The 11882-nt window shown below is 39.7% G+C and overlaps 1 protein-coding gene across 6 annotated transcripts in view; it reads right to left on the reverse strand.

Moving 5' to 3' along the window:
- CEP135 (centrosomal protein 135) overlaps positions 1 to 10300 on the reverse strand; it is a 78154-nt gene extending 67854 nt beyond the window's left edge. For 5 of the 6 annotated variants that reach the window (XM_082464445.1, XM_082464443.1, XM_082464446.1 and 2 more), the window contains exons 1-6: positions 10053 to 10300; positions 8117 to 8273; positions 6042 to 6232; positions 4785 to 4952; positions 2497 to 2638; positions 511 to 595 (exon numbers count right to left, since the gene is read on the reverse strand). In XM_082464445.1, coding sequence (XP_082320571.1) covers positions 511 to 595; positions 2497 to 2638; positions 4785 to 4952; positions 6042 to 6232; positions 8117 to 8256 — 726 coding nt within the window. In that variant the 5' untranslated portion in view covers positions 8257 to 8273; positions 10053 to 10300. Of the gene's footprint in view, positions 1 to 510; positions 596 to 2496; positions 2639 to 4784; positions 4953 to 6041; positions 6233 to 7870; positions 7974 to 8116; positions 8274 to 10052 lie in introns of those variants that run through there. The other variant, XM_082464447.1, reaches the window with a different exon arrangement.
- Between the last annotated feature and the right edge of the window lie 1582 nt (positions 10301 to 11882).

An 11882-nucleotide genomic window follows, 5' to 3' on the forward strand; every position in this document is an offset into this window, starting at 1 on the left:
AAGAACAAAGCTTGTTAAAGTTATAATCTAACTCTGCATCTATTAATTCCCCTGCTTCCTCAGAAAACTGTTATGGGGTACTAGTGCTTGTAGCAAAAGCATGCAACAAATATGGCAACACAGAAAAGTAACTTTCAAAGAGCCTTATATTCAAAATGACAAAATCTACAGTAAGATTAAAAAATTATTTAAAATACCATTACAAAGCATAACACACTTTAATAAAATACCTCCTGAGATGGAAACAGTTAATATGATTATATTTGGGGAGACAGATGATTCACCTTAAAAAATCAAAGCAAAACAAAAAGCTACTATTCACCTCCATGCATAATGAAGGGAATGGACTGAATGCCCTGAAGTCATCTAAGCCATTCCATCTATTAATTCTAAATATTAACAAATTTATGAAAAAGAAGAGCTGTATTAAAAACTCAGTATCAGTAACATCAAGTATAACTTAATTTCACTTACAATCACACCTACTATGCAAGTAAATAAAAATCCTACCTGCTTGTTATAATCTCTCAGTCCACTTTCCATCACTGCTAACTTTTCTTGTAACTGGTAGACTTCTTGCTGAAGTTCCTGAATTCTGAAACACATTTATAACTAATGCCAATATACTTTCATTAAGAAATACAAAATAACAAGAAGTGAAACTAGATGTCTTCTCTTAAAAACCCTCTACTTTCTGTTTCTCAGTGAGGTAGGAGGTGCTGTGCCAAAGGGTTCCAAAGCCACAGCGTAAAGTACATCGTCTTGCAGATTTAATTTTCCAAGAATAGATAAAAAATTTAGTGGTAAATAATTTGAAACTCAGATACATTATGCCTACTACTGCATTTTGATCCTCAGGACAACTCTTCCAGGTACTGTTGCCAATTCTCAGGTTCAGGGAACTAAGCGTCTAGTCCAAAATTTACAATATTATAAAGTGAAATAAGGGACCCTACATGACCCTGTATTTTCTAATGAACTATCCTGCAATCCTAGAAAAAAGAAAAATATTGAGAAATACTACCATTTTCCAAGTAACTACAGCAAAAAACCTACTCCTTTCCGGAACTCATTAATTCTAAGAGAAACAAGATTTGTCTAAATTAAATGAATTCTGGAACTGCCCAAATGTATTTGTTTTACATCAAGCTTTGCCACGCATTAACATAAATATGACACAACCACTTTCATACTGGAAAAATAAAGCCTGAAGCCAGGTCTGCTTTTACGAGAGATTTTCCATGGAGTAGGGTGAGTAAGGCTAAACACTGCTCGTCCCTGCCATTACTGGAACCAACATTTCCTACTAATCTAGGTGTAGGAAGGAGTATGTATGCACCCACACTTACATATGCACGAATGACTCTGAATACAGGTAAATGTGCACGTGCAAATTAAAACAAACAAGAGAATCAAGAGACTAGTGCTACCTATGATGGTTTGATAGAAAAGAAGAATGAAGAAGAATGTTAAGGCGAAAGAAAAAGACAGAAAATGCTAACACATGTAGCCCCCAAAAACTTCTTGCATAATACTAACACACTGTCTAAATCCTAGATTGTAACTGTACCAGAAAAACAAAACACAAGATATTTCATGGGTAAGGTCAGATAACTATATAAATACAGGTACATAATACTGTGTGAGAAGAACTGAGCTAAAAGATCCTCATTAGTCCCTCAATCAATGTCTTTATCTTTTTTGCTATATTGAGATTAATAAAGTAGAAAAGTCCCCCACACTCTCTGCATAATCTACAAAGTAAAAAGTTAACTGCACTAACCATTTCCACTAGTGTGTTCCGTATTTTAAACTGTTTCTGCAGCTATGACCACAGAGGCTGTCACTAGTGCTCTCTCACTCCTCTGTACCTCTTATAATTTTCTTAATGGCATTTTGTGTATTTCCCTTGTCTCATCTTTATTATACTGGGTTATAAGCTTCTCAAAAGCTGCAACACCACCTTATTCATCTTTACATCCCCAGAACAGTTACATAGTGCCTTTTCCAGAGAGCTTAATGAAGTTTTAATTAAAACAGAATTTATATCTGATTCCAATTTAAGGAAATATCAACATATAGAGCTAGAGAATCATGAAGCAGAATTTCAAAGCCAGTTACAACTCTACTCATGTCTACTGGTATTTGACAAAAATCTGAAGTAATAAAGAGTCTGTAAAAGATTTACCGGGTGATGAAACTAAATGTCAAAGCAACTCTACTGAAATAGGCTCTAGATGGCACTAAATTGTTTTAAATCAAATATGGACAGAAACATCAGATATATGATCTCTTTGAAATCAGAAGTTTCAAAACAAGTAAAAACCTTCTATATTCAGAATACACTCAGAAAGCATTTACTGAGCGCTTGTGCAAAAGTTCTGTGCTAGGCACCAAAGATACGCTAGTTAAGAAGACAGAAGCCCTACTATGGAGAAACTGAAGGCGAACCAAGTGATCAATTAACTAAAGCCAACAAAGAATTATTTAATGCACCTGTTATCAGCCACTTGCAGGAGGTCTGCAATGTACGGGTCATCTGGCTGAGGAACTGGGTAAGAACTGACTTCAGAGGGAGGGACTGGTTCGTCAATTTGCATACGCTGGCGCCTGAAAGCAATACTTCTTTTCTTGCCACCTAAAAAAAGCAAATGTGTATTTCAAAAAATTTAAAACAAAACAAAACACTGTCTTAGAATTAAATATTTCAGAAGGTTAGCCTTTTAGTTATAAAGTGTGTCTCTAGCTCATATTACATACTGATAAAATGTTTTCTCCCTTATATATAAATACCCACCTAATCTTTAAACAACGCATTCCTGAAAACCTCAACAAGATATAGTTATAAAACAAGCTTTATTTTCTGCATGCTTGGTACATATGCCCAGATTTAATCTCTTCCTCCAGGAGATGAGGACCAGACTTTGGCAAGATTAAAAGTTGAGTGTGCCTTGTGGTATTCGCTACTATGAGCTCAAGAAATCATCACCAGCAGGAAACTGTCAAATGAGGAGCTTAAGGCAGTGATAACTAAAATAAACATGCTTATTAAGCAATGCCAAAGGAGAAGATAACTGAAGCTTTAAGAAGCAAAATTAGTATATAGCGGAATGTATACCCTGAATTAGTATAATTTCTTAATTAGTAAATTGTCTCAATTATCCTTAAAACTAGCAGGAGTAATTTATTTTTATGGTTAGATATATCCTGCCTTGGTCCAAACCACATGGATAATTTACCTTTTCCAGTATCTGGCGAAGATTAGACATGTACTTGAAAAACTAACTGACCCTCACAAAGAACAAACGTAACCCTTAACTTTGTCCTCATTAGAATCCTAACAAATTTTTTATACTCCGAATCTCTTGTTTTGAGGATGAAGAAACTGGGTCAAAAGTATTTAAATGACCTACTTGTATACACACCTGAACAAGTAAACCATTTTCTTCTTCCCTTATCTCCTGGTTTTCCTCCTTGGTTGCTCCTCAGTTTCTTTCAAAGACCCTCTTCTTCCACCTGTGCCTTAAATGCCAGTTTTCCTAGGGTCTGTCTTTGGTTCTCCTCTCTTACCAGTCTACATAATCTTACTAGATAATTCCTACCACATTCAGAGCTTCAATTCTCATGATATTCCAATGATTCCCAAATGTGAATCTCCATCTGGGCTCATACTTCTGAGAACAGATCTACATATCCCACTGCATACTAGAAATCTCAGTGTGAATGTCTTGTAGGTATAACAAACTCAACACACCCTTTGTGGAGGGTGGACTCCTGTTCTGCTTTCCACATTCTCTATCTTAAGAAATAGTACCATCATCTACCCACTCATTCCCTTCAAACAGAAATTTAGGAATTCCTCTACTTCCCAAGTCTATCACATTCAGTCACTAAATTTTAGAGATTAAAATTTCCTCCTAAATCTCTCTTGAATCTGTCCCACTCTTTCCTCAGAAAAATCTATCCTCTTTTTTGTTTTCTTAATCTTCCAGGTACTTCTGAGATCTTCTCCCACATTCCTCCATCTTTTCTGCCTTTGGCTCACAGTCCTCCCTTTCCATCTCATTTCCTGCCATTTCAAGTCCCACTGATTCCTCCCCCACCCTGACCCCTCGGTTCCCAATTCCTCAACTCTCATGAGTCTCCTCTTCACTCAGCTATAGGCACACAGTAACATGATTACGCCTGGACTTTGTCACTGGTTAGAACTGTGCCAGTGTCCAGATCTTCAACTCTCTTCTGATGGCAATCTTCATTCTGACCAAATTACTTCAGTTTCTACCTAGTCTCATAATTCAGCCCTTTCCTACACCTCACTTACTTCCATAATCTTAATCCCATGGTTTAGACATCTCAATGATCTGGTTACTAGTACTGGAGATTCTTCAACCGACTTTATGCCCAGACAACCACCAACTCTGCATATACCCCATCATTTCCAAATTCTTTAATGAGTATGAATTACTTTTATAACTGAAATAATAATAATGATAAAAATAATAGAAAAAAGAATTTAAATTAATGATTAAGGAAATAAAACTCTGGGCACTGAAGCCAGACTACTTGTATCTAAGAAGTTATTATTATATAAATTTCTAAGCACATGTATAGAATACAAGCTGGATCTTCAGAAATAAATTTAAAAGTTTTTGTGACTAGCCAAGTATATCTTTTCAAATACTAAAGCCTAAGCATGAAAATCCAAAGTCTCATTTCAGTCAACAGTTCTAACATCTTTAAAATATTACCTGCGTACAATTTGTTTTGAGAGGGAACAGACGCACCTGGAGTTTGTACTACAGCTTGCAAATTCTTTTCTTGAAGTTGTTGAATTTTTTCATTCTTAGCTTTGCTCTCTTTCTCCAAAAGTTTGAGTTTATGAACATATTGATTATTTAGAAATTTCAGATCAGATGTTTCACGTGCACACTTTTTCAATGTGGTTTTCAACTCTTAAAATGAAAAAGATTCAGAGTATTTTACAATCTAGAAATTCTTCCATTTCACAAAATACAAAAAGTCATAGTAATCTGAAAGGCTCCACCTGATTCTCATGTATGCTTTGTTAGAAAGGCTATACCTTTTCTACCACTATTAACAAACTGCAAATAAGTCATTAAGCACAAAAAGGAATTATATTTTTCTTCTGTGGTATGAGCCTAATATAAATCATGGCTTTTGATCCAGTAAACTGAATATGAAGCTAAAGGATTATGAATTCATGCCAGGTATCAGACAGGGCTTCCTACTGAATATAAGAAGATTTTATAATAAGTTAGCCGTATAATTACCCCTTGCCCAGTACCTTTGAAATCATTCTAATTCTACCTTCCAGGTCAAAGACGGTATATTAAAGAATCAGAACGACAGACACATGGCTTTCTCTCAGTAAGAGAAAAACAAAAGTTATTTCAAGAACATTTCTTCAGCACCAGCATTTAATGTTTTCTATAGCAATTAAAAAAAAATTTATTTATTTATTTATTTATTTATGGCTGTGTTGGGTCTTTGTTGCTGCGTGCGGGCTTTTCTCCAGTTGCAGCAAGCAGGGGCTACTCTTCCTTGTGGTGTGCGGGCTTTTCTTGTTGCACAGCATGGGCTCTAGGCACACAGGCTTCAGCAGTTATGGTACGTGGGCTTCAGTAGTTGTGGCTCACGAGCTCTAGAGCACAGGCTCATTAGTTGTGGTGCACGGGCTTAGTTGCTCCGTGGCATGTGGGATCTTCCCGGACCAGGGCTCGAACCCATGTCCCCTGCATTGGCAGGTGGATTCTTAACCACTGTGCCACCAGGGAGGGCCCTCTATAGCAATTTTAATTCTAAAAATTTAATCCACATAAGGTAAAAAATGAATACAGTTATGGAATGCAAATTTATTTTCCTTTGTGGAAACTCTTCAATACACCCTACAATATTTCAAGAGGTGTCAATAAGATGACTATCACATTTTCTAATCAACAGTTTTAAAGGTAGACTAGGCTTTCTTACATATAAAATGAAAAGGGCAAAAATATTGCATTTTAAAAATCACAAAATTTTACCTTTAATGTGTTGGCCTGATTGTTCTCTCAGTTTCATTAATTCCAGGTATAATTCATTATTTTCCTTACTCAATCTTGCATTTTCAAGTTTATAAGGTTCCAATACAAAATCAAAATTGGCACTTTCTTTTTCAGCTTTCACAGCAGATAATTTTGATTTCCGAAGACTTTCTGTTGTATGAACTAGATCACTAATATTCAAGAACAGAAAATGTAAATACAAGGAAACATTCCATTAACTTTTAATAACTAAAAACATATTTGTAAAAAGACTTAAAATAAATGTTAAAGTGAGCTCAAATCTAAAAACAAACAAAAACAAACACTAGGAGTCTTTCAAGGTACCAGGAAGTACTCAAAAATTTCTCAAAACAGGATTAAAGATTTTTTTAAAATATAAATTTGTTTTATTTTTGGCTGCGTTGGGTCTTAGTTGCTGTGCGCAGGCTTTCACTAGTTGCAGCGAGCAGGGGCTACTCTTTGTTGTGGTGCATGGGCTATAGGCGCTTGGGCTTCAGTAGTTGTGGCATGCAGGCTCAGGAGTTATGGCCCACGGGCTTTAGAGCGCAGGCTCAGTAGTTGTGGCTCACGGGCTCAGTCACTCCGCGGCATGTAGGATCTTCCCGGACCAGGGATTGAACTCGTGTCCCCTGCATTGGCAGGCAGATTCTCAACCACTGAGCCACAAGTGAAGTCCCAAAACAGGATTAATTAAAAGTTATGAAACATATACACACAGGCAGAATCATCTTTCATTTCCCCTCTAACTCACCCTGCCATGTCTAATTAGTCACCTGATCCTGTGGAATCTGTGAAACTTATTTGTTCATTCAACAAACATTTACTGAATGCCTGCTATATGCTGTGTCAGGGACGCAACAAATAATGAGTCAGTTCCCGACCTCTAAGAACACAGACCAGTGGAATATTCACTCCATCAACATTTACTGAGCAGGGAACACAGTAAAGAACCCACTACCATGGATCTTATATTCTACTAACAATTTGTCAAAAGCTATAATACTATGTGATAACCTCAACAAGTATTTCAGTGCCAACAATGTGTTCAGCCTGTTCTAGGTATGCCAGTTATAAAGTCAGTCTCTAGTCTCATGGAGTTTGCATTCTATCAGGAAGATAAAACAAGTTTCCAACAATGATAATAGCTAATAACATGCAGCAGATGTGACAGAGTCCTGCAGGCCATATGGCTAACTGAACATAAGGGCAAGGCAGGAGGGAGAGGAGAAAGGGACTTTACAGGCAGATAGAATAGCATATGGAGAGACCAAGGGAGAAAGTGAACACATGTTTAGGAGCTTCAGGTGGTTAATACATGGGAGATGAAGGTGTACAAGTATAAAATCACTGTGGAAAAAGTTTGTCAGTTTCCTGAAAAGTTAAATATACTTCTACCCTATAACTCCGAATTGTCGATCTAGTACTAGATCATGAAGGATTCTGCAGGCCATGCTAAAGACCATAAAGTATCTTTCATCCATTCTCTCCTTTCCATCATCATCACTTATAGTCCTACTGCAAAAGCTTCCTAGGCCACTTCCCTGCTCTAGTCTCAGATCACAGTAATAGAATTCATGCGGAAAAGAACAAAAATCACAAAGACTCTTTCAGTTAAAGTAACTAGTAACAGCTATAGTCATGGTCAACCACATTAGAGAAACATTATAAATGTAATAGTAATTAGAGACCAGTGACTAACATAATAAGTCAACTATATTTCAATAAAAAAATAAAGACCAGTGAATAAAGCAGTTACAGAACTCCTAACCAGATCAGAAAATCACATTAAAAATTGTACTTTTACTCACAGACAAAACCTGCAGAAACATTCACTCTGAATAGTATAGTGTGAATGGTGACCCTAGAGTTTTGCAATGTGGAGGCCCTGAATCGATGACAGCAGAGTAGAATCTAAGAAGAATAGAGAAACTTCAGATGACTTAAGGACTTTTAAAAAATCTACCCATTTCTCTACTGAAGGATAAAGTTCAATCAGAAACTAGATAAATGGGATTAAGGATCACACAGGTTTAGAACTGTATTTTCATCTTTACCTGAAAAGTTTTTCTACCAAAGGTAAACACTCCACTGTCAGAGTCTGGCGGTATCCCAACTGATCCAATCTTTTCCTAATATTAATATATTTTCTTTCTGCAGCTGTAGTCATCTTGTCTTCCAAACTAGTTTTATTCATTTCCAAAAATTAAAATCCTAAAAGAAAAGAACGAAACATCAATCTATTATCAGCTATTATTACTGTTTCACGTTAAGAAGAAAAGAATCTTTTAATATGAAGCAATTATTTTTTGTTTCTTTTCAGGTAGGCAGTCTTCTGGAATATTTAGATTGATTTAAATCCGATGTTTATGATATTCATGTTGCTGCATTAAAATAAACATCTCCTCATAAACCTATACGGAAAAGTTAAAACAGGGACTTCCCTGGTGGTGCAGTCGTTAAGAATCTGCCTGCCAATGCAGGGCACATGGGTTCGAGCCCTGGTCCAGGAAGATCCCACATGCCACGGAGCAACTAAACCCCTGTGCCACAACTACTGAGCCCGTGTGCCACAACTACTGAGCCCGTGCACCTAGAGCCCGTGCTCTGCAACAAGAGAAGCCCACGCACCACAACGAAGAGCAGCCCCTGCTCTCCGCAACTAGAGAAAGCTCACGTGCAGCAATGATGACCCAAGGCAGCCAATAAATAAATAAATAAATAAATAAAAAGAGAGTAACTATCTTCCCAAACCACAAGGCCACGAAGTAGGTGGGTATTCAGGTCCCCTGAGTCCTGATCCAGCACTCTGGTTTCTGTACTATGCTGCCTCAACTTACCAAATCACTCCTAAATTAGTACCTCTCCTTGATTACTCCTTTCTACAAATCCTTCCTTCTCCACACTCTTGCTAACCTTTTCTTTGAATGGTGTCCCCATTCCATACTAGGTTCTTTCTAGGTTCCTTCCACAAGAGGGACCTGACTGATGCAGGGTGTTCTAGAAAAAGTCCTGGAGACATCAGAAATGCACCTGTCAAACCAAGAACTAGTAGGGCCTCAACATTCAAACATTTCTCCATTTTGTCTGGTACCCACTTTGGTTACCCAGAAATAATACTTCCTCACATCCTTCTGAGAGAGAGCGAGAATATGAATATGAATCAAAAAATCATCAACACACAGGACAGATGAAAAAGATTAAAATCCTCCCAACAAGGACAAAAAACAGGCTTTCCCCACCCATAGGCTGCTGTCCTCCACCACCACCCCCATGTCCATTATCCAAACACTGTGGCTATACTGAAAATTTCTAGCAAAACAGCATAAAAGGTACGGTTTGGAGGTCCTCCACGCATACGTGTTTAGAACCAGCCACTTGCTTAACTCTGGGGGGTTGACGTCTGAAAGCCAGTACATCTTATTTCTACAAAAATATCCTGTGCGTACATATGCACAGGGGCCAAAAAAACAAAACAAAACAAACCCCAAAACCAACCTTAACTGAGTTTACCTCGGGAATCCTCACTCATTTCAGACAGTGGAAGCAAGAGGGGATGTTAACTAAGGTGCCGGACAATGGTTAATAAACGACTCTCGTCCTACGCTTTTGGCACTTTTGTTTTTACAAAGAGCCTGTATGATTCTTATACGAAAAGAGCATTTTAACTTTTAAATCAACCCATCAGTCAGTAGGAGGCGGGGCCGCGAGGGCCGCACAGACGCTCGCGGCGAGAGGGGTAGGAGGAAACAGGGGGCTCCCGCGGCCCCAGGCCGACCTCCGGGCCGCAGCTCCGCAGTCGGGTGTCGAAGGGAACGGGTGTCGGCAGCGGGGCGGCGGGGAGTCTCCGCGCCCCGTCCGCCCGCCCGGGCCCCACTTCCTCCCGAGGCCGCGCGGCCTCCCTCCCGGCAGCGCCCCGGCCCAGCCCGCCGGGACCGCCCGGGAGGCGGAGGCACCGCCCAGCCCGGCCCTCCCGCCCCGCGCCGCGCTCACCCGCAGCCCCGGCCACTGCTCCCTCCGCCTGCGGTCGCATTCTGCCTCGCGCCTCGCCTCCTTTGCTGGCTCCTTCCGCCCCAGACACCAGTTCCGTCTCCAGGACAGTTTGAAAATGGCGCGGAGAGACTATCGGGGCCGGCGCGGAGGAGGCGCCGCGGTTGCCCTGGTAACAGGAGCGGCAGTCGTTTTGCCGCGCCCGGCGGGGTCGCGCCCCACAGCAATGGCGGCGCTAGGCCCGGCCCGGAAACGCAACGACCCGCACGGCGCGACGCCGCGGCGCCCCCTAGCGGCCGGCGAGCCCCGAACCTCAGCGGGCGCCAGAGACAGTGTCATCCTATCCGTCGGGTGCCTTAAACTTCTGGGCGCGGGGTTAAAACCCTGCCCAGCCCTGGTCCCTGCTGCGGATTAGCCTTCACCCGCTAGGGGGACGCCTACTCCATGTAAACTCCAGCTTAAATAGCCAGTTGTCTGTGCAACTTTCCCTGAGAACCACCCACACCCATGTCCCCGATGTGTAGACCCTTATATTCATCCCATTATGATGAGTATAATATCACTATGTTTTGATCCCATGAGTTATAACTCATCCCGTCAAAATGTAATTATTTGTTTATATGTCTCTCCCTGCCTCCTCCAATTTTGAATTCCTTGAGTCAAGATTATTTTACTCAGCTAATTTCTCTGGCACCGACCGCAGTAAACATTTGTGAATGGAATTACATTTAAATCAACTGGTTATAGAGAGCCTGCTCATATATAGAAAACACATGGTCAAATCCTAGAATTCCATTTCTCGCGTGAAAACTTCTAGATGATCAGAGAGGAGCTCATTTCCTCCTTTCTATTTACTACTCTCCCAAGTAGGACTTCCATTCTGAAAATGTACCTAATCTTTGGATATCACCTAACTGCTCTGTGGGTTGTGAATACTTTGTACCCATTCGTATATTGCTTTAACCGTTTTCGTTGTGTGTGCCTTGTCTGTTTTCCCACGTGCTTTAATAAGTTGTTTTATGAATTGTGGGGCAATCCTGTTGGGGCCACCCTCAAAACTGATAACTGGGGGGAGGGAGAGCCAGATGCAGAGAGAAAAAAAAATAACCTTTCACTGAAAGTGCACTTACAAACCAAAAACAATGAAGAAATCTAATGCTAACAAGGATAGCCAACAAAATAAAACATCAAAACATGAATTCTCTCTAGATGAAATGAAAGTGTCTGATGAAGCCTTTAAAATGAATATGTGTAAGGTGATCTAGATCGAAGTTTCTTGACCTTGGCACTTTTGACATTTGGGGCTGAATAATTCTTTGTTTTAGAGGGCTTGTCCTGTGTATTGTAGAATGTTTAATAACATTCTTGGCTTCTACCCACTAGATGCCAGTAGCATCCCCCAAGTTGTGACAACCAAAAATCTCTCCTGACATTGCCAGCTGTCCCTTGGGAGGATAAATCACTCCTGGTTGAGAACCACTGGTCTAGATAGATGGAAGGAATAACAGCCATTAGAAAGAACAAGAATTGTTAAATGAAACAAGAACAGATGCATATGAAAGGGAGTCAATAAGAAAAATTAGAAATTACAAATACAGTCATCAAATTTTTTTTTACATTACATGGGATGAACTGTAGATTAGCTATAGTGAAAAGAATTAGAAAATTTACCTAGAACCTAGTGCAAAGAAATATATTTAGAAAGCAATTAAGAGATACAAATAATAGCTTGAGAGACTCAAAGAAGGCCCCAGAGCTATGAAAGGCAGATGCCCCCTGCAAAGGTGTCCACACCCAAATTTCTGGAACCTATGAATATGTTATATTACATGG

This window comes from Balaenoptera physalus (genome assembly GCF_965194825.1).
Source record: "Balaenoptera physalus genome assembly, chromosome: 5".
NCBI lineage: Eukaryota > Metazoa > Chordata > Mammalia > Artiodactyla > Balaenopteridae > Balaenoptera > Balaenoptera physalus.